General features: G+C 42.4%; 1 protein-coding gene and 1 long non-coding RNA gene across 4 annotated transcripts in view; one reads left to right on the top strand and one right to left on the bottom strand.

Moving 5' to 3' along the window:
* LOC125937118 (uncharacterized) overlaps positions 1 to 12891 on the top strand; it is a 27214-nt gene extending 14323 nt beyond the window's left edge. Inside the window, exons 2-4 of the long non-coding RNA XR_007462259.1 lie at positions 7401 to 9948; positions 11950 to 12191; positions 12776 to 12891. This is a non-coding gene — a long non-coding RNA (uncharacterized LOC125937118). The remainder of the gene's footprint in view (positions 1 to 7400; positions 9949 to 11949; positions 12192 to 12775) is intronic.
* DGUOK (deoxyguanosine kinase) overlaps positions 1 to 21297 on the bottom strand; it is a 29968-nt gene extending 8671 nt beyond the window's left edge. Inside the window, exons 1-3 of one of the 3 annotated variants that reach the window (XM_049651724.1) lie at positions 20290 to 20484; positions 9178 to 9290; positions 1077 to 1264 (exon numbers count right to left, since the gene is read on the bottom strand). In XM_049651724.1, the coding sequence (XP_049507681.1) occupies positions 1077 to 1264; positions 9178 to 9290; positions 20290 to 20434 (446 nt within the window). In that variant the 5' untranslated portion in view covers positions 20435 to 20484. Of the gene's footprint in view, positions 1 to 1076; positions 1265 to 9177; positions 9291 to 20289; positions 20485 to 21000 lie in introns of those variants that run through there. The other 2 variants (XM_049651726.1, XM_049651725.1) reach the window with 2 other exon arrangements.
* Between the last annotated feature and the right edge of the window lie 2163 nt (positions 21298 to 23460).

Genomic DNA, 23460 nt, shown 5'->3' with positions numbered 1-23460 from the left:
TTAAGATCTTATACCTTCTAAACCAAGTATTCTTTTTTCTGAGGGGGTCTCTCATATGCCTACTTCACTAAAGGGCTGGAAATAAAAAAAACCCATGGTGAACATGTTTCCAAGCAACCAGGGTTGTTGTATGTAAGTCATCTTCCCAGTCCAAGAGGCATGGCTTAGGAAAGGGGAGAGAAAAATATACAGTAGTATACTCAACAAATGAAAAGAACCAAAATCTACAGCCCAACTACCTATAATTCACATATTTAGCTTTTATAAAGGGTAGGCTCTCTCTCGCTCTTTTTAATTTTAATATTTTTGAGAGAGAGAAAGCACAAACGGGGGAGGGCAGAGAGAGAGGGAGACACAGAATCCAAAGCAAGCTCCAGGCTCTGAGCTGTCAGTATAGAGCCCAACGTGGGGCTCGAACCCATGAACCGTGAGATCTTGACCTGAGTCAAAGTTGGACACTCAACTGACTGAACCACCCAGGTGCCCCTTAGTAGGCTCTCTCTTGGGGTAGAGAAGGAATATGTAGCCCGTATCTTGCACTGTTTTGCATATCTTACATGACATATCTCGCAGCGTTTCGAGATATTAAAAATTACATGACATTTACAAGTGTACCCGTAGTTTTTTCCTACATGAGGCTTTATGGAACACCAAGAAGTAGAATTGATTTGTCTAATCTGGAAGTAAATGGGTAACTATTTCTTACATCTTCAGAAGTAAATGGGCAATGAAAATGTAGCATTTTTCAGGGCTCCTGGGTGGCTCAGTCACTTATGTGTCCGACTCTTGATTTCAGCTCAGGTCATGATCTCACCATTGTGAGACTGACCCTGCGTCGCGCTCCGCACTGGGCATGGAGCCTGCTTGGGATTCTCTTTCTCTCTCCCCCCCCCCCCCCCCCCGCTTGTGTTCTCTGTCTCAAAATAAATAAATAAACTTAAAAAAATTTAAAAAGAAAAAAGCAGCATTTTTCAAAGTATACTTTTCAAAAACCACAGCAGAGCAGGGTCTGAGCAAGAGAAAACATGCGGTGCTGAGCACGGGGCCTGTGCCCAGTGGAGGGCTCGGGGTCTTACCTGTCACTGTACACGGACCTCTCAAAGACCTGTACCGCCTTCTTGGACTGTAATTGTTTCTCAGGAAAGGGCTCCAGCTGTACTTTTAGGCGGCTCATAAAAGAACATGTCTGGAATGTGTAGGACCATCGTGCTGGTTCCTGGTACATCATATCCAGCAAGTTTCCCAGATTTTGAGCAGTGTAGGCCTAAAGGGAAATTACAAAAGAGGAGAATTTCCTAGAAGGTACATTTACTTCATGGTGTTTGCTCCCCACACCCATGGTTTAATATCAATGAGGGAAACAATTACAGAAGTTTCCTTCTAAAAAAATGTAATCATATCCCCCAGTTTATTCAAAGCCACATAATCAAGGAAGAGATTTTCCTACCTGATTAGGAGAGAATTTGAGAGGGAGAGGACATGCCACCTTCAGCATACCAGAGAAGAGCAGAAGAAGAACCACACGCAGAATGAGCACATTCACTGACTGGTTTGTGGAGTCTGTCTGATGAAGAGTTCTCCAACAACAACTACTTGGAATCAAATCTTTCCATTGTAACACTATGTTGCCTCTCTTCTGAGCTTCCATCCCTGGCTATTTCTTTCTACAACTCCAACCCAGACAAGGAAGCAGCGGATTATTCGAAAATCCAACTAACCAACCAAAGAGAATTCTCTCTCTCTCTCTTTCCCTCTCAATGAAGGGATTAAAACAGCCAAGCAAAACCTTCCTCCTCCATTCTAGAGACTTTATGAAACATATTTAAAGACCCCTACGTGGCACGTGCAGGTGGGAACATGGGTCAGATATTCGAGAGCCCTGATTCTTTCCTGGGCTCTGCCACTGACTGGGCACAAAGTGAATTTTATGCAAAGCCCTTTGGCTCTGCATTCACTCAACTGCATTACCTGAGGGCCTGCATGGATGAGATGCTACATGGGCTCGATGGGCTCCATGCTGTAAGGGGTTCAGAAAACAAAACTAAGATTTATTTTCAGTGTTCACTATGTTGTTATCTCATTTAATCTTCAAAACAGCTTCATGAAGACGGAACTATTGTTATGCTCATTTTCCTGAAAGGCAAGTCCACTCAGAAAGGTTAATTAAGTAACTTACTTGTCCAAGGTCTCAAGGTGAGTAAGTGCAGAACAGGGACTCAAACCTGGCTTCCTCTAACTTCATTCTAATGTTTCTCTATATAAAGATAAGCTTGGAGGTCAATGATACATGGAATTTCCACAGATGGAAATGGGGATTAAGAGAGCATTTCGGGGGGTGCCTGGGTGGCTTAGTCTGTTAAGCATCTGACTTCAGCTCAGGTCATGATCTCGTGGTTTGTGTGTTCAAGCCCCGCATCAGGCTCTGCGCTGACAGCTCAGAGTCTGGAGCCTGCTTCGGATTCTGTGCTTCCCTCTCTCTCTGCCCCTCCCATGCTCATGCTCTGTCTCTCTCTGTCTCTCAATAATAAATAAACATTTAAAAAAATTAAAAAAAAAAAAGCATTTGGGTGGAGAGAAAGATATAGGAGGTGTAAAAGGTTAGACAACCGTAAGTGGTCCAGTTTGGCTAAGGATCAACCCTAGATTACACAGAAGGCTCCCAGCTCTCTGAAAGGCTTCACTGGGAGCAATGCAGGTAAAGCAGAATGGATCACAACATGTTTTCCCTCCTTTCAATCCTCCAATCCGCAAACACACAGCAGCCTCACAAATGGCTCCTGGTTACGAGCTGGAAGTAGAAGCAGGGGGATGAATTAGAATCCACTTGAGTCTCTGATGGTGTCACCAGAAACTGTAGGGAGCCCTTGGGGTGTGGCACAGTTACCAGACTGTGCAGAAGACCACTGAGTGGAGCGAGCTGCTGTGAGTACAGATGTACTAGGTGGACCAGGTGGGAGCTATTCCACTGGCAGGCTTTGGGCTACCAAAGGGAGGCCATTCCAAAACAAAAAACTGTACAGGGTCTACACGATTTCTGAAAGAACCCACCTCAGCTACAGAACAAATGCAGACATCCCTTCAAACATAGAAACAAAGAGAGGGAAATAACTGGATATAGAAATATTCAGCAATTCAAAAGGAGAAAGCCAATGTGTGTGCTCAGGACAAGCAGCCCCTTAGGAGACAGAGCTGTTGCCAGAAAAATCTCAATGAGAGTTAAGGGACTGCCACACTGATAAGAACAGGCTGTCATTAAAAAAAAAAAAAAAAAAAAAAAAAGGAACAATATGAAAAGAACATTCTTAGAGGAGAAAAACGAAATTGCCATAACAAAGCACTCAATGAAGATGGTAACTAGCACACTGTATGCTGCAGTAAACCTAATTAGTGAATCGGCTCAAGAAATTGTCCTTAAACTAAGAGAAAAAAAAAAAAAAAAAAAAAACAGAAAAGGATGACAGAAATGAAGACACGCAGGGTAGAAGGAAGAGATCCAGTGTGCACTGTCGTATCGTGGCAGGGCTTTTTTGAGCCTCTCCTTGTCTTTCCTCTGGAAAGATAGATCAGGATGTAATGTCACCTGTGTTCCACCTTACAGTAATTAATATGATTTTGTATCAAACAACTTTCCAAACAAGAGCTAAAATGATCCAGAACTCCATAGTACCTGTAGCTCAGACAAAGCTATCTAGGGAGATGATTTTCCTTCTTATGAGACAAGAGTCCACCACAGGGAGGGGAAAAGCCACCCCCAACAAAGAGATGAGCAGAGGAAGACCCCTACTCATAAGGTGTGCGTCTCCCTCTCATCAGATTTCACCATCACTGAGAATCGCTATCTAATAGAAACATGTAGGATCTCTAGGTATTTGAGAACAGTTTAAAACCATGGAACAACTAGGAGTTATAGTAAGAAGGAACTGATCGGATAGAAAAGCTAAGACTAAAAAATTAAAGAAAAGCTCTGAGATATGAGACTTTCCACCAGAGAAATTCACTGAGTACCATAAGAGATTTCATATATATTTACATATATAGCTTTCATAAGCATAAACACACACACACACACACACACACACACACACACACACACACCCATAGCTGGACCTATCCTGCCAAAATGTCGACAATTCATAAAAATAAAACAAAAACCTAACAAGGGGGAATCACACAAATTACTTATTTAAAAAAAAAAGGGGGGGGGATCAGGGACACCTGGGTGGTTCAGTCAGTTAAGCATCCAGCTCTGGCTCAGGTCACGATGTGGTTGGTAAGTTCGAGCCGCGCATTGGGCTCTGTGCTCACAGCTCAGACAGAGCCTGGAGCCTGCTTTAGATCTGTGTCTCCCCCTTTCTCTATCCCTCCCCTGTTCGCACTCTATGTCTCTCTCTCTCTCTCTCAAAAATAAATATTAAGGGGCGCCTGGGTGGCTCAGTCGGTTAAGCGTCCGACTTCAGCTCAGGTGACGATCTCGCGGTCCGTGAGTTCGAGCCCCGTGTCGGGCTCTGGGCTGATGGCTCAGAGCCTAGAGTCTGCTTCCAATTCTGTGTCTCCCTCTCTCTCTGCCCCTCCCCCATTCATGCTCTGTCTCTCTCTGTCCCAAAAATAAATAAACGTTAAAAAATAAATAAATAAAAATAAATAAAAAATAAACATTAAAAAAAATTAAAAAAAAAAAAGGATCAGAACCATATAAAATACTTCTCTACAACAGAAACTACCTTTCATATTCCAGAGCAAAAAAACAGACATTTTTTAGACAAGCAATCACTCAGAAATTATACCACCCACATACCCCTTCTGAAAAAAATTCTCTAAAATATATTCCAACCAACTGAAAAATTACAAAATGGGAAGATGTGGTAATGAGAAAACAGTGGTCAGTGATCAACTGGTAGAACAGAGTGAAATGTAACTAAGGAACTATTATTTAAGTGGGTATAAAACTGAGTGCCAAATTTCTATTGTTAAAAGAGACATTTCACAATGGAAAAGCATTCAGGATCTACAAAATTTCAGATAATTTTAATATACTGGAGAAGAAGATAATTTAAAAAAGTAAGAAAGTTTTGTTTTGGTTTGTTTTTCCCTTTCACAGAGACTCCACTAACATTAAAAGATAGGTTTAAACATGTACATTTTTATGTTTATATATTGGGGGGGGGAGGGACAGAGAGAGAGGGAGACAGAGGATCCGAAGCAGGTTCTGCACTGACAGCAGAGAGCCAGATACAGGGCTCGAACTCATGAGCCATCAGATCTTGACTGGAGCTGAAGTCAGACGCTTAACCGACAAAGCCACCAGACTCAACAGCACATGTACATTTTTAATTTAAACGTTTCCGCTGTTAGGATAAAAATGGTATGTTTCTCGTGTGACTAAAGGGGAGAAAAATGAAAGAGAATATTAAATATAGCAAAAAGGAAAAAAAAAAAAGATGAAAGCATAAAATAAGGTGATAGAAGAGAGAAAATACCCAGGAAAGGCAAACCCTAACACTGGGTAAAAACTAAAAATCCTATTTGAAAGAAAAATACCTAAAACAACACAAACTCTGAATGATAATTGAGAAAGAAACAGTTGTCCAGTAACTCTACCCCCCAAACAGCACTGGATCCATATTATTTAAAAAATGATTTCTATCGTACCTTCAAAGAATAGATAATTCCTATGCTAAAACAGTATAAAACTTCTCAATTCATTCATAACCCTAATGGTAAAACCTGTTAAAAAAATAGCAATACCAATTAAATATATAAATATACATGCAAAATTTCAAACAACCTAGTAGCAAATTAATAGGACAGTATACCATGATCAAAAGGGTTCATTCTAGAATGTACAAACGGCACCACTATCAAATCTATTGACTACTACTAAGAGATTAAAAAAAGAAAAACCGCATGATTATCTCACTAGGTACTAAAAGGGCTTTTGATGAAAATTCAACATCTGATCCTGAGGAAAATGTTACTATCCTAGTAATTAGAAGGGCACTTGCCGCACATCATCTACTGAAACAATTAACCATCACAGAACTGAACACTGATGCGTCAGATGTCGTTTCATTAAAGACAAAACAAGATAAGGCTAACTAACTGTCAGTGCTGCTACAATTAGTATTGTTCTGGAACTTCTACCCAATAAAAGAAAACAGAAGTATGGATATCGGAGAACTCTTAACTCTTACAAATGATCAGTTTTTAGAGAAAACTATTATTTTCTAAAACCTCAAGCAGATAAAGCAAAAAAAAAAAAAAAAACAAAAACCAATAATGTTACAAAAATTAAGTCACATGAGACAAATACGGTTAACTGCTTTCCTTCAAAACAGTAATAACTTTGAAAAAGATGATGGGAAAACAGATCCCAGTCACAATAATAAGAAAATACATAACCACTCAGGAATAAACTAAACAAGAATACTATTATGAAAAGTAAATAATGACTTGGGGAAAACTAGCCTCCTATAACTTTTAAAGTCACACAGAGAGCAAAATAAAACCATAAAAGAGATAGAAACATAGGCAAAGATTTTTATAATCTCAGATTGAGGCCTTTTTAAACTTTAACATCAAAGGCAGTAATTACAAGAAGATTTTATTACATAAAAACTTAAAAGCATTATATGGCAAAACAGATCATATATAAAGATAGAAGAAAAATGACCAACTGGGGAAAGTATCAGCAATATAGGACAGAGTTGAGATACTTAACATAGAGTGAGTTCTTATGAAGCCATTACAAAAATGTGAAGATCTCAATAGGAAAAAGAAAAGCAAGAGGTCTGAATAGACAATTCACTAAAGAATAGTAATAAATGACTGATAACATAAAAAGATGTTGAATTCATTGGTAATCAAAGAAATGTAAAACAAAGTAACACACCATTTTCTTGTCCCTCATATTAGAAAGGATGAAAAACAGTAACACCCAGTGTCGCCAAAAACTATGGGGAGAGTAGTACAACTTTTCTGTAGGAAAATTCTGTAAAGTATATATAACAAGTGTCAACAAGATGTGTAATTTCTGGACATCAAAATTCCAATTGTAGATTATCCTAAGAAAACACAAAAGTGCACAAAATTTAGCTATTAAAAAGAAAAAAAGATGTAGCTACAAGGATATTCATCATTGTAACACTGCTTATAACAGGAAGAAGTTAATACATGTAATATTATGTATTAAATTAAGTCTTTTAATTATGATATTATGCAGTAAACTGCGATCGTTAAAATGACTATGAAAGGAAGACCTTGTATATCAAAAGCCATGCAGGTAACAATTACAATTTTTGCTTAAAAAAAAAGGAAATGTATATATGTTTTAATACATTAACATAGGTGTATTAACATATTAACATAGGTGTATATAAATATATACATTTTCTCCTCTTTAGAAAGAAATCTAAAAGAACAAAAATGTTAACTATTTCCCTCTGGATAATGGGACTACGTGAGTATTAATTTTCTACTGCTGCACAACAAACTGTGCCAAAGTCTGGTGGCTTAAACAAAAAGAATGTTCATTATCTCAGTTTCTACGGGCAAGGAATTGGGGCACAGCTTAGCTGCCTGGTTCTGCCTTGGAGTTTCTCAAAAAGTTTCCGTCAGGATGTTGGTGGAGGCCAGTCATCTGAAGACTTCACTGGGGCTGAAGGATCAATCCACTTCTAAGAAGACTCACTCACACTCTGTTGGCAGGAGGACTCAATCATCCCTTGCTTCATGGGCCTCTTCACAGACAAGGCTGCTTCGTGACATGGCAGCCGGCATCCCCAGAGCCAAAAGTGATCAAGACAGAACAAAGTGGAAAATACAATGTCTTTTATGGTCTACCTTAGAAAGTCCCACTGTATTCCTGCTATATTCTATTCATCAGAAGCAAGTCCCTAAGTCCAGCCCACACTCAAGGAGAGAATTTGGGTCTACCTCTCAAAGGAAAGCTCATCCACCGATTTGTGGACGTATTTTTTAAATCCCTGTAACAGGTGACCTGCGGCATACTCAGAAAAAGATAGGTAATTTATTTTCTAAATGGAAAGCTAATTTCATAAATACTCCCCCCCACACACACACACGAAGAGGCAATTTAAAAAACATATATCCACAATAAGCATGAAGTGCCTGCCTAAAGAGGTAATACAATTCTGAGTTCGAATAACAGAAAAATGGCACCTGAAACAAGTTCTATATTTTACCATTTAGAGTACTACTTTTAGTAAATTCTAACCAGAAAACTAACAAAGTGGAGCTTATCGCCTAGACAAAGTTACTTCGGAATGAGGAAGAGTCTGGAGGAAAATGGTGTTTGGCTTGAAAGACTCACGGAAGAGAAAGAGCAAACAAATCATTACCTTCAACTATATGAAGCGTTGTCATGTGGGAAAGTCAAAACACTTAAGAGGCAGAACTTGAATCAATGAGTCAGAGTCACAGGGATGCAAAGTGGCTCATACAAGAACTTTCTAACAATTAGAGTTGTTAAAACCCAGAACAAGCTGCTCGGCGAATGTTCCCGGTGGCTGTGGGAGGAGTGTGTGGAGACTGAGGCAAGGTGGTGCCATTCCCTGGGCTACCTCTGAGGTTCACGTCTAACTTGGTCCTTCCCTACTCACACTGATGTGGCTGGTGTTGAAACCAAACCTACGGCCTCTCCCAAAGCAGTAGACGTGACACTGGGTCCTACGCCACGAGGCATAAGTGAAATGCACCGCACTTGGCATAGTAAGTGGCAGAGTGTGCCTTATAAACGTCAGCTATTACTTCTGCATCGACTCAGAGTGTGACAAGATGTTCGCTAAGTCCCTTCCAATTTCTCAGACTTCATAAATAAGTTAAGATCACTATAATTAACTATTAATAATCCTGATGGCCAGCTTCAGTAATACACTTAAGGGTAGGAATGACAAAGCCAGGATGGCTGGACATGCTTTGGGAAACCACAAAGAACAGAGGCAGTCACTTATGTAGACATGTAAAAACCACAAAAATCAAAACTAAACATATTCAAACAAATCATATCCTCTCTGGCACATGCGGTCTGCTTTCTGGAATGAAAGTATTTTAAAACAGAGACTCAAACTGGGCTATTTCACCAACTCAGAGCAAATTAGATTATTACAATGAGTTTATTCACCCATGCCTGCCAACTACCCACCACAACTCAAAACTTACTTTTTGGGTGCCAGCGGCCTGGACATTCTGCCATGTTGCTACAGGTTCTGTAGCTATGTGCCACTCTGGGTAAGTTTCCGTGAGTAACTTCACAAAGGTGGACTTTCCCACAGCTGCAACGCAAACAGCACGTATTGGGACACTTCCCAAATGAGGGCTGAAGGAGAAGCTGCTACTAAACTCTGCCACAAAGACCCAACTTAAGGCAACAAGCACCAGGTTTCCCAATTTCAAAACTCAGTGCCATACGACTGTCCGACGGCCAATGGATAGGTCAGGCCCTGCTAACCAGAGTCGCCATAAGGAATACGGGCATTAGGGAAGATAAATACCCTTCAGATATGACTTGCAGTTTTAATGCTTCAACCTCCCAGAGGCAAACTATTTAATAACCTTGAAAAATGTAAGACTACCAGAAGTAGATGAAATCAGCTACTTAAGTTGTAATGCGTGAATCATATTCTGTGACTGTAAAAACTGCAAGTTTTTCAAGAAAGAAAATTCAGATGATGACCCTCATTCGCTCAACAAACCTAATCAGTATTTACCGGAGTGCTTACTATGGGCTCAGGACTATCTGGCACTGGGGTACAGTGATGAACAAAACATAGGATGGATTCTGCCCTCACAGAGCTTGCACGGGAGACACTAAACAAACACGGAAGTAACCAATAACAAATGGTGTTGAGTGGTCGGAAAGAAAAATGCAGGACGGCTCTAATACAGCACAGGAGACCAGGGAAGGTTCCTCTGAAGAAAATGTTCTCTGAGGTAAGAGCTGAAAGGTGAGGAGTTAGTCAGGCCGAGGATGGGGGAAGGGTATTTCAGGCAAAGGGAGCCACATAAGCAAGGGCTGGGGGGTGTGGGGGGACCTGGTGTACGACAAGACAGAAGAGAAGCCTGTGGCCTAGAAGAGACATGGTCAAGCAAAGGCTCAAGATGTTTGGAGGAGCAGGTAGGCAGGCTGGACCAGATCAGGCAAGACCTCGTAGCATGGTAAGAAGTTCGAATCTAGGGGCGCCTGGGTGGCTCAGTCGGTTAAGCGTCCGACTTCGGCTCAGGTCATGATCTCACGGTCTGTGAGTTCGAGCCCCGCGTCAGGCTCTGTGCTGACAGCTCAGAGCCTGGAGCCTGTTTCAGATTCTGTGTCTCCCCCTCTCTCTGCCCCTCCCCTGTTCACACTCTGTCTCTGTCTCAAAAATAAATAAACGTTAAAAAAAAAAAAATTAAAAAAAAAAAAAAGAAGTTCGAATCTATTCTAAGAGCAATGGGAAATCTGTGGCAACGTATTTTAAGCAGAGAAATGAAAAGATTCCATCTCATTTTTTATTTATTTATTTTTTTTTTTGAGAGAGAGAGAGGGAGAATGAGCGGGGAGGGGCAGAGAGAGAGAGAGAGAGAGAGCGAGAGACAGAATCTGAAGCGGGCTCCAGGCTCTCAGTTGACAGCACAGAGCCCAATGTGGAGCTCAAACTCACAGACCGTGAGATCGTGACTTGGGCCGACGTTGGACGTGCAACCGACTGAGCCACCCAGGTGCCCCAGATTCCATCTCGTTTTTAAAAGATCACTCTGCCAGCTGTGTAAGAACAGACCGTTAACGGGGCGTCTGGGTGGCTCAGTCGGTTAAGCGTCCGACTTTGACTCAGGTCACGATCTCGCGGTCACGATCTCACAGTCCGTGAGTTCGAGCCCCGCGTCGGGCTCTGGGCTGATGGCTCGGAGCCTGGAGCCTGCTTCCAATTCTGTGTCTCCCTCTCTCTCTGCCCCTCCCCTGTTCATGCTCTGTCTCTCTCTGTCTCAAAAATAAATAAACGTTAAAAAAAATTAAAAAAAAAAAAAAAAGAACAGACCGCTAACAGAAGTAGCCACACCAATTAGAATATAATAGTAGCCTGAACCAAGGGATGGCAGAGGACGTGGAAAGTTGTGGTTGCTTTTGAGAAATATTCTGGAGATGAAACCAACCTAGTACAACAAATTATCTTTTTCCATTTACACCAATGTCTGGCCTATACCTTCCTGAGCTCCAGACTCGCTAAGGGCCCTCTAGACACCTCCGCTTGGATGTCCCACAAATACCTCAAAATCAGTCTGCTCCCTACATGAAGTCATCATCATCCCCACCAAAATGACTTTCTTCCCATATCCTGGACCTGGGTATGGCAGCAGCATCCACTCACTGTCAGGGCTTGTCCCTCCTCTGCCAAACCTCAAGTAGTCACCAAGTCCTTTTGCACTTGCCTTCTAAAATTTCCCCATCCCTCCTTTTCTCTCCATTCCCACCTCCAAGCTCATCAGGCTCTCATCTCTTGCCTCTCTGACTCTGGCATTGCCCTCTTTAATCTATCATCCATACTGCAGCCACACTGAACACAAAATAACACTGCTTAAAACCCTCTACCAGCTCCCTATTGCTTTTGTGACAAAATCCAACCCTTTAGCATGGTCTACGCGACATAATACCTGCATATACCTCTCTGGCCTCAGCTTCCTTCAGGCACCCTGAGCTCCTGCTGACCAAACTCCAATCATGCCATGTTCTTCCCTGCAAATGTGATTTTGCAAATGTGCTCCCATTTCCTGGAGCATCTTCTCCCCTCACCTGGTCAACCCGCTACTCAATTTTCAAGATTCTGCTCAGATGTACTTCCTGCACGAAGCTTTTCCAGACCCTGACTACTCTGAGCTAGATCAGCTAATCATCCTTTACACTTGGTCTGGCCTTCTGGGTAAGAATCTGTCACTGCAATTGTAATTCTGTTTCTGCAGGTAGAAGATGGGGCTCCTCTAGGGCACACAGAGTGGAACTGGAACCACAAACCAGCATAATGATCTGACTGAGTGAAACATTTAATGGAACCAAGAGAAGGAAGGGAGGTGCCCTTCAAGTCAATTCTATCAGCCACCCAGGGTTACTGATCAGGCGTGAAGGGATTGTCTCAGAAGAGCCCACACATCCAACATGTGCCATCGATTACACACCACTCCAACTCCTGTCTGAACAACACAGGGTAAGAACAAACATCGTGAACCTGTGTGTTCTGTACAGTCACACTCATCTCTCAGTTCCACCTCCACCCAGCCCATGCGTGCCTTTGCACATCCGCCCAGCCTCTGCTCTTCCCACACTTCAGTGAATAAATGCCTTCCCCTGCTCTTCCAGGCCTGTGTCTAAATCCTTTCCCCTACCAAGGCCAAGGCCCCACCTCTTCCATGGGTTCAGAATGTCTCTAGTTCACATGGAATTTCTACCATATGGGGCAAGTGAATCAAATAAGAAATATTTATTAACTGCTTAAAGTATGTTTAGGGGCGCCTGGGTGGCTCAGTCGGTTGAGCGTCCGACTTCGGCTCAGGTCACGATCTCACAGCTCGGGAGTTTGGGCTCTGCGTCGGGCTCTGTGCTGACAGCTCAGAGCCTGGAGCCTGCTTCAGATTCTGTGTCTCCCTCTCTCTCTGCCCCTCCCATGCTCATGCTCTGTCTCTCTCTGTCAAAAGTAAATAAACATTAAAAAAAATTAAAAAAAAAATAAAGTATGTTTAGCATTCAATTGTTTTGATTGCTTCATGGGTCTTACTTTTGGTTTCCTAACAGGACCTGACTCTCTGGGGTTGGGACCCAGGAATCCACATTTGTAAGTATGCCCCAAAGTGATCCTGATGCATACTTATATTTGAGGTTGCTGTCCATTACAATCTGTTCAAAATCAACAGAGGTAGTTTTTGTTTTTTTTTTAATATAGGTTCTAAAACCACATACCAGACTACTGAATAAAAGCCTACAGGCTTATCATGAAGTACCTAAGAGACTGACAGGAATTACAAATTGGTTGAGTTTATATATTATCAGATGTCTGCCTGCCCTAAAAAGTCTCTAGCTTAAAATATTTGGCATAGATGGTCAATATTTAGATCGCAGGTTGTTGATTAAATCTAGAACATGGTTCCTGCCTATCAGTGAAAAGCTATTTTAATTAACAGGAAAAGATTAAGGTAATTGAGATGGCTGGGATTAAGTGACTGTTAGAATTAAATGCTTTAAACGTTAAAAACAATCTAAAAAACTATTGCAGATGGACAGGAAGGGCCCTCAGGGTTAGAAAATGTCAAATTCACCTCTGAGATCAGACACTATTAGTTCATCTAAGGGCAGTCAGGACTCTGAGAAATCGACTCAGGCCATTTAAGCACACAAAACCCAGAATGGCAACAAATTTGATGTAATGGGAAATCTACAGTTCCAATTACTGGAATAATTACAGCAGGACAACAGCTCTACCCTGCACCCCAGTGCCCATTCAAAAGCTTCTGGAAAGTCAGTTGAGTAATCAGAAGCTGGCTTCAGCAAAGAATGACAGTAAATGGTGGTGGCAGGTCCTAAGAGCTGTGCCATCCATGTTGCTCTAGGGCTCAGAGAGCCGGGGTCATTTGCCATAGGGCAGTAGTTCTTAAAACCATGTTCTAATGGAACTCAGCTGTGCCAGGCATAGGCCACAAATATGGAATAATTTTAAAAGATAATTCAGTTATATATTTATTTTAAAAGCACACACAACATAACTTTTTTTAGTGATATAATACCTAATCATAACAGGTTTTTCTTCTTCCTGCTGGGGTTTTGGTTGTTGTGTTAGTTTTTTGTTTTTGTTTTTTTTTTAAGACAAATGTTTTAAAGTGTTCCAGGGGCTTCATAAGAGTGGTGACATCTGCTTCTTTCCTGCTACATTGGCCTCCTCCTAGCAAGCAGAACACTCATGTCCACCAAAAGCCATTCCTCTTTATGCAACACTGGGCAAACAAAAAGTCCTCCCTTTGTCTGGTCTCTGTGCAGAGCACCAGCTTCTTATGATATCATTATCACGATAGTTGGATCCCAGGTTCACTGTTATCTTTCAATATACTCTTTAATATCATGAAATGTGGGAGGTATCAGATCGCAGAATCAAACCTTCCCTTCAGGCCTTGGCTATTACTGAACTTGACTATATGCGCCATGACTTGAAAAAGGGCGGAAGGTACTTTCTTAGAGTATATTAGTTCAACATGTTGATTTTTATTAGCACCAAGACTGTCATTCCACAAGCTGCACCAAAGAGTTCTCTTGCTAATGTCCATCTTTTCCTTTCTCTCTTCCACAAATTTTTCTATAAACTATGATGCCTGCTATTGCTACATTCTGCTAAAACCTAGCAGTCAGAGCGTAATGTCCAAAATAATGTATTATTTTAAATTTAATACAGCTGTATTTCATGTGAGCCTCTTAAACATACCATCACCTCCAAGCATTTTCCTCTCCTGAACAAAATGAAAAACATGGCAAAAATCCAATTCTGAAACCTTTTACCAAAAAGCAAAGGCAATATATATAAAACCGTCTATCTTAAACACAAAAGTCTTCCAAAGAAAATTGAAAGCCTTTACTTCAGGAACTGCATGTGATGCCACATTCACCTCACTCACTCGCTCACCAGATGTTTATGAGATGTTTATGGAATCGCTACTAACTAGTAGGTACTATAAAATGAACTAGGCTGAGATCCTGCCCTCAAAAAGTTCTTAATCCACCGGTGAAACAAAGTACCTAGGTTCAGAAAGGCTCTGAGCCTAAAAGCACGCTGGGCAAACGTAACAAAAATCACTCAGCAGGCTTAAAAGAAACATAATACACTTTTGCCCTCATTCCTTTTAATGTTTTTCCTAGGGAAAACTATGTTTACCAAAAAAAAAGTTGCTCCCAGCTCCCGGCAAACAATCCGAACAATCCAAACCACTCTGTTCAGCATGAGACCCTCACTGGTCTGGAACACCTTCCTCCCCCACTTTGCCCACTACAGGATTCATCCTTTCACTCCCTCCTTCTCCGTGAAACCCTCCTGAACTCTCTCCAGCTCCACGTCACCCGGAGGCAGAGCTAATTACTGCCTTCTCTGATGTACCAAGGTATTACGTTGTAATTATTTGTTGACCCATCACTCTCTCCACTTGCTTTTTGAAGACACAGACTGGCCTTGTTCCCTTTGCATCCTGAGTACCTAGCCAGGTCCTAGGAATGGAGATGGATGGAACGAGGCGAATCACAGAAACAAACACTCCAATATACAACGTTTAGAATAAATAGTCTCTTTTCCGCTAGGATTCTTTGCCCAGTTGTTTACACGCAATAAAAGCAAAAGATGAGCATTAGTGATGTTAGAATGCAGGAAACATGCTATTAGGGAAGCTCTCTCCGCTGCTTTATATACAAGCCTCTAGACTGTAAAAGTGATGAAGTTTCTTCTGCTTCGGTTGGGTCTTTGAAAATCAAAGTGAGAATGGTCTGAGATCACTCACTGCCAGTATTTCATATGGTAATCCTTTGTTCAACTGAGGTTTGTAATTACAAAATAACTGGCTTTGGGAGGCAATAATATACCGTAGCCATGAATACACTTAGAAGATAGGCTAAGTATTTCTTAGATTTTCAGGCATTGTTCAGGCACCAAGTTTCTGACGTTCCATCACACATGGCAGATGGCTTCACAGCTCATACCAGACACATGAGCAGGGTGTCTGCACTTACAGGATCAGATCAACAAGACTTGGAGCAGCAGGACTACTAGAAAAGCCCCTCTAAACATATCTAACTTCAGTCAGGACAAGGGTTTACCTTCCTCTATTCAGGTTTCCTGGATGGGTACTCATTTATTTGGGGATGCCACCTGTGATTAGAGAACAAGCTCAGTCCTGACTAGGATTGTAAAGCAGTTTGACATATTCCTTCCGTGGGCACCAGTGACTACCTTTCACGTGGATGTCAAAGCACAGGAGCCAAACATGTGGTCAACACTGAAAGAATACAATGGGTCAGGCAGGGGTTAAGTGCTGGTGATGCCAAGATGAGCAAAACACCAAGCCGCCAACCCAGGGAAGGTCTCAACAGAAGTCAAGTGCTGCAGCATTTGTGGGTACAAAATGTTATGGGAGCACACAGAGGAGGCAGTGACTAATTCCGCCTGAGGACAGTCACCAGGCTGTGTGGGGTGATGGAGAGTTGTAGGAGGTAAAACCAGAAACAGCCAGATTAGGGTCCCCCAGTCCACTTGTCATTAGTCACACTTTCCTTGGGCAAGTGCATCCACTTCCAAGGCTTCAACAGCTACCCCCACCATCAACAACTTCCATACCTGAAAGCTCAGTCCCATCCCTCTGGATTTCAGGCACATGTCCTAATCTACCCCAGAACATCTATCTCTGTATGCCTCAGAGGGACCTGATAACTAAACATGTCACTCTTACCTCCCCAGACTTCCTCTTCCTTTATTCCCATCTTCAGTTTCCAGTCAGTGTCCAAACTAAAAGCCTCACTGTCATCTTCTACACTAGAAGTGGCCACCTAGTCCTGTCAATCTCACATCTAAGAATCTCTCTCAAATGACTCCATTCTTCTCAGTCCTTCCATTCCCTCTGTCCAGGCCGGCATCTTCCCACACTCCCACTACTACAACAGCAGCCACAAAACCAGTCTAGCTACTCCAAATTCTGTTCCTGCTCATTCACTCAGAGCAATGATACAAGACACTGTGGGTACTGCAGCAAACAAGACATATAAAGAAAGTGCCTGTTTTATGGACCTTCCTATTTGTTCATTCTGGCCAATTTCTGTTTTAAAATTAATCTGGTTGTGACACATCCCGGCCTCAAATCTTCGTACCCTCCCCCGCATGGTCCCTCTACCAGCATGGTCCACAAGGTTGTTCGACATCTGGCAAGTCTACCCTTCCACCCTCTTGTTCTGCCACACAGGTACATCCCTGTTATTAAAACCGCATGTTTCTTCAGGCTTTGCCTTGGCAAGTGTTACTTCCTGTACCTGGAACATTCCTTTCTCATCTCCCCCTTGGGAATTCCTACCCCAGAGATTCTGAGTTTCCATGCCCAAGCAAACATGGCACTCATCACATGGCACAGGAACGATGTTTAGAAGTCTGCTCCTCCCACCTGGCTATGAGCTTCTTAAAGGACAGGAACTGTATCACATGTGAGTCTCATAGCACATATTCGGTAAGTCTTGGTTCAGGAGAAACCAAGGCAGAAGCACATCCATCTACAAAGGTTAAGACCCAAAGGTCAGGAAAATTGGTCAGGAAAATCAAACTTCACCTCATGGCCTGTCCAAGTACTTCTTTTGTGAAGTACTTTGGTACCTCTGTGGGCTCTGAGAACAGAGCTTCCCTTAGAGGCATGTTTCCCAAAGGCAGAACATCTTGAACACCATCAGGACCCTCCCTTCTCAATCTTTTTGATGTTTCTGATTTGGCTGCAGAAACACACACAGATGTGGTGACTGATCTCACTTTAAACTCATGACCACTAAGTCCAAGTGGGTCCTTAATGCTGCCTAGCAACTCTCTACATTTCTCTTGCTCACTCACTAGACTAATTCATGTCTTGCCTCTCTCCTCACACTCACTCTGCTTAGCTGACCCTTCTTCCCGTTTCACTGAGGAAACAACCAAAAGACCTTCCCCAAGTTCCCACCACACCTACTCGAGTCAGTACTCATTTATGTTGCCACGCACACTGTTCCTAGGGATAAACTCTGCTCCTAGCTTAGGCCAACCTCTCTCCACTTCGGCAAGAGATTCCACTCCTTGCTTACTAAAATCACTCCAGTAATTATATCCTGTCTCCTGCTTCACGAATTTTTTTGCCCTCTCTACTAGACCATTTCCACCAGCTTAAAAATATGATCCAATACCTCTTACAAAAAAAAAAAAAAAATGGAAACAACCCCCTCAAACCTTCTTCCCATTTCAGCTACCACCCCATGTCTCCCCTTTCTAGGAAAACTTGTAGTTGTCTGAATCCATTGTCACCTCCCATTCTCCTTGAACCTATGCCAATCAGACTTTCACCCCTACTGCCCCTAAAAACCGTTCTTCTCAAGTTCACCAAAAAGCTCCATTACCTAAACAGCATTACACAGTTGAACATTCCCACTCCCCAAACACCTTCTTCACTTTGCTTCCAAGATATCATTCTCTTCTGGTTTTCCTCCTACCTCAGTAGTCATTCCTTCTCCGTTTCTTTTGCCTGATTCCTTCTTCTATCTAACTGCCCCATGGCTTAGTCCTTTCCATCAACACGACAAGGTCTCCTGGCTTCAAATACCATCTACATTTATACCTCCAGTCCAGGGAGACTCTGAACTCCAGACTTATATATCAAACTGCCTCGTCAACATCTCCACTCAGATATCTACCAAGCATACAAAAACCTAACACGACTAAAGGTAAAATCTTGAAACCATCCTCTGTGCTCAGTCTGTTCTTCTCGTTCTTCTCCCATTTATGAAAATTTGCAACTCCCATTTTTCGAGTTGCTCAGGCCAAAATGATTGGAGTGATCACGGACCTCTCTTTACCTCATACTCCATCCACATCTGCTACTAAATCCAGTTTGCCCTGCCTTAAAATGTAACTGGAATCCAACTGCTTCTTACCACCTCCACGGTCACCACCCTGCTCGAACTCACTGCAACTCACCATTGCAATAACCACCTGACCCCTACTTTCAACATATCAGCTAAAGTCACCTTCTTATAATTTAAGTCAAATCATGTCACATGACAGCGCAAATCTTTTCCAGTGGCAAGTAGAAGTCCAACATGGACTACAAGGCCTATGCAATCCAGTCACCCCTTACCTTTGGACCTCATCTCCTCCCATTCTCCCCCTTGCTTACTCCACTCCAGCCACAACAGCTTTCTTCTTGTTCCCTGAACATGCTATCCACCTTAGGGCCTTTGCACTTGGTCTTCCCTCTGCCTGGAAGAGTCTCCCAGTTATCCACATGGTTTCATCGCTTTCTTCTGGTTGTTGCCTCAACGTCACCTTCTCAGTGAGGCCTGTCTTGACTAACCTATTTAAAACTGCAGCCTCCCTCAATCTCTCACCCCTGAATTTTCTCCCATCACATTCATTACTATCTAATATATTGTTTACTTAATTCATACTGTTTATTATTTACCTCTACTAGAGTTCCGTGAGAGCTGAGATTTTTATTTGTTCTGTTCAGTGCTATATCCTCAGGGTTAAGAACAGTGTTAGCATATGGAAGTTGCTCAAAGGGTTATTTGTCGAATGAATAAAATGAGAAATTCTCAGTTGGCTTCTAGGCTGTCTTCAATTTTCAACACTTATTCAGCACCTCAGCAGGTAAAAGCATCAAGTCAGAACTTATTAACGTTAAACTGAAGCAGGGGCGTCTGAGTGGCTCAGTCGGTTAAGCGCCCGACTTCGGCTCAGGTCATGATCTCACAGTTTGTGCATTCGAGCCCCGCATCAGGCTCTGTGCTGACAGCTCAGAGCCTGGAGCCTGCTTCGGATTCTATGTCTCCCTCTCTCTCTCTGTCCCTCCCCTGCTCATGCTCTCTCTCAATAATAAATAAACATTAAAAAAAAAAAAAAAAAACCGAAGTGTTATGCTTTCATTTTGTTTTTTTGGTTCCTTTTTATCTAAGATACCGGGTCTCTACTCTTGTAACAGTTACTTTTAAAACATGTTTTAAGTTTAAAAAGTGAGTTTCTTCTAAGAAAAATGTTAAATTATATGGGACTAGAAGAGAGACATGGTAAAATTACTCTAAGTGGTATCTGAATGACTGAACTTTAAGAACTCTCAGGGTAGGGCTACCAGATAAAATACAGGACGCCAGTAAATTTTAATTGTAGATAGATAATAATTTTTTCTAATGCATGTCCCAAATATTGCATAGGACACACACACACACACACTAAAATCTGAAATCCTATTTTAAATGGCACTTCACCCCCCCCCCAAATCCGACATCCCTATTTTAGGAGAACAAAAGAAATTACACCCTGCTCCTTGTCGCATTCATTGCGATCAGAACAAGCTGGTGAACTCCTGGCTATCTACGGACTTCGTGACTGTGGGAGAGTACTGAGGCCTGACATCCTAAAAATCAAAGAGGCCTCTTTGGGAAGGGAAAAGCCCCGTCACGTCAGATCGCGGGGGCAGGGTGGTCTTGGCCCAGCTCCCTTTCTCAGCCTTTCGGCCACCAGCTCGGGGGAGGCAAAGGCTTGGCAGCCACTTTCCGGCCCTTACCAATATTTCCTTCGATGGAGAGCTTTCGAGGCCCGCGCTTCGCGTGCATGCCCCTGGAGGGGGACACGCCACCGATTCGGCTCTGAGCCATGGAACTGGAAAGTGCTCGCAACAGCCTTCGAAGGAGCTGACCCGCGGTCATCATCCCACCCACGACTCGCGCAATTATCACTTCCGCCGATAGCACTTCCGCCCCCGGCTCCGCTGTGCAAGCGCTCCGGCGCGCCTATGACGTCAGGAGATCGCCGGGCAAGCAGTGGGTGGAGCTCAGCCTGCCGCGCGGGGAGGGGCCGAAGGGACCCCTGTGTTCTCGCGAAATTTGTAGCAAAGCAACGCTAGGTGGAAAAGACTTCTAGTGCGGGGGTGCGGGAGCGTTAGTAACTGCGGTTGTCTGGGTGGCTTGCCTTCTCGCTGTTTGTCGGAAGAGCAACATTGTGAAAGAGACATACGCTCAACAATCTCCTCACCTTTGTATTTTTGTGTAACTTTCAAATAAGTCATAACTAAAGACAAAGTAATTGTAATTTTAAACGAGGCTTTTCCAGGTGTTTGCTTTTTATTCTAACTTGGGTAGAAATTGGACTATTTTAAGCAGGAAAATGACGCAATCTGATGATGTACACAAGTTAACTTTTTCCCATTCACGGTGACGCGCAGCACAATGCTGGCACATGACTGAATAAATCAACAAATTAGTTCATTACATCCCACCTCTTATTTTGTCTCTTGAATGAAATAAACGTTCACTCTGTCGATTTGCACAGCAGCCAAAAATCCCATTAGGATAAAGTGGGTGGAGGCTCAGGATGTGAGTGGAACTCGTTTAAACCGTAGATTGGGCTCTGTGGGTGTGAACCACGGCGAGGGTGAGCTGCAGGCCAGCGTGGGGCGGTGGGGAATCTGAGTGGGATTTGTAAAAGGATGAGCAGAGCCAGAGTAGAGAGAGACTTGGCTGGTGTATAAACCTGTAGTCCTGCCGTCGGTGGAGACCTGTGCTCTGTGGAGGGTCAGGGACAGTTCTGAGCTGCTGCCACCCGGTGAGGCCTTGACTGGCTTTGTCCTGCCACCACCACCCCGTTGTCATAACGATCTCAGAACTAACGAGTTATGAAATGCTGTCAGAGGGTATTTCCACTTTCCATCGTTGAAACCACAAGAGTCAAACCAGGAGTCCCAACAGTTAAAACGGCCTTCAGGCAACACCTTAGAGGGGGGAGGTTTTAGGAAATGGGGATCAGATTGCGAGGGGTTGGGGAAGGGTTCGTGGCTGGGACACCTGTCTTGCATAACAAGCACGGGACCTTTTCTTATACTGATGTTTATATGAGATGATTGAAGTGATGTTCATTTATTAAGCACATTATTTTTAAATATAGATTATAAATTTATTTAGGATGACCTGGATGGAGCACTGATAGATATGGGAACAGCTAAAGTCAGTCCCATCCTCTGCTCCTACTCTCACAGTCACCTCCGTGTCAAATTATTGCTTGCATTTCTTTAGCTATGTGAACTCAGACTTGGAAAATATTCATCCAAACAAGTTTGAGAGGCTCTCTGAGCCCCCAAGGTTTCCCTGCCCTCACTGCCATCTGGGATATCGGGAAAGTTAAATGATGATGTTGTCGGCCACTTTAGGTGCAGACAGGCAACTAACCTGTTCCTAAAAGTTATTATTTTTTTAGACTTTATAGTAAAGTGTAATAAGTAGTAAAGAAAAGCGCGTGCATCATAAGTGTACAGTTTAATGAATTTCTCACAAACCTAAAATGTTCCTTGGATTCAGATAAAGAAATAGAGCATTGTTAGTAGCTCCTGAATCCATTTGCCCTGCCAGTTACTACCCACCCCAAATAATCCATAGCCTGACTTCTAAGAGCAGACAATAGTTTTGCCTGCTTTTTAGATAAATGGAATCATATAGTATTTCTTTTATTCAACCTAATATCTATGAGATTTATCCATGCTATATATGTAGCTGTAGTTCATTCTCATTTCTGTGCAGTATTCCAATATGTCACTATACCACTATGTATTTTCTCCATTCTACTATCGATGGACATTTATGAGTTTCTAGATTTGGGCTATTATGAATAGGGTTGCTATGAATATTCTTGAATATGTCTTTTGGTGAAGTTAAGCATGCAGTCTTCTTGGGTAATACCTGTGAGTGGAATTGCTATGTGATAGGTTATTTGTATGTTCAGCATTAGTAAATATTCCCAAATAGTAGGTAGTTTTTATAGTGTTTGTCCCAATCGACTCGCACCATCATGGGTGAGCACTGTGGTCATCCTATATTCTTTTTCTTTTTTTTTTTTTTTTTTTTTTTGGTCATCCTATATTCTTAACAACAGTTGGTATTGTCAGCTTTTTCATTTTGTCCAATATGCTGTATATAGTTTTCATCTGCATTCTCCTGATGATTTACGAAGTGAAACACTCTTTCCTATGTTTATTGGCTATATCGGTAACTTCTGTTTTGGAGGACCTAGTCAACTCCCGTGCCCACTTTTCTATTGGCTATCTGTCTTTTACTTACTGTTCTTTGTTCATTCTGGATATAAAGTCCTTTATGAATATTTTCTCTCATTCTGTTCCTTGCTTTTAAAAAGCTTTCAAATTTCCTTGGTGTTCACTATAAGTAAAAAACTAAAATGGCCTAAATTGCCTGTCAGTTGTCCCAATATCAGTGATGACCCCTCTATTCCCTTTTATTTTGTAGTGTTCATTATTATGTTATATCATGGATTCATATCTTTCTTGGTCCTAATTCCAAATTCCCAAGAGAGAGAATCTAATTGGCCCAGCTGTGCCCCAAATGAAGGTCTCATGGAATGAACATGAGTATTTTGCCCCACCCCGTGCATAAAGAAGGAAGGCAATTAAAGGGATCATCATGAGCAAGGAAGACACCCAAAAAGGTAGGGATCGGTCCCTCCTGGAAGGAGCAAACAGGGTGTTTTCATCCCCCCTCAGGTGATGGCCAGAACACAAAAAGCAGCAGTGTCTCGGTGAACAGAATTACATCCTACTTGTCTACAGGAATGAGGCCGCTTTACGCTCCTAGAGTTTGTCAGATATCTGCTGGGATGTATGAATAAGGGTTGATTACACTACACGGACTCTTGTCATTCAGCATCCATTTCTTCACCCAATTTTTGCCGAGCA

The sequence above is a fragment of the Panthera uncia genome, assembly GCF_023721935.1.
Source record: "Panthera uncia isolate 11264 chromosome A3 unlocalized genomic scaffold, Puncia_PCG_1.0 HiC_scaffold_11, whole genome shotgun sequence".
Taxonomy (NCBI): domain Eukaryota; kingdom Metazoa; phylum Chordata; class Mammalia; order Carnivora; family Felidae; genus Panthera; species Panthera uncia.
This window is presented reverse-complemented; position numbering and strand designations above follow the sequence as displayed.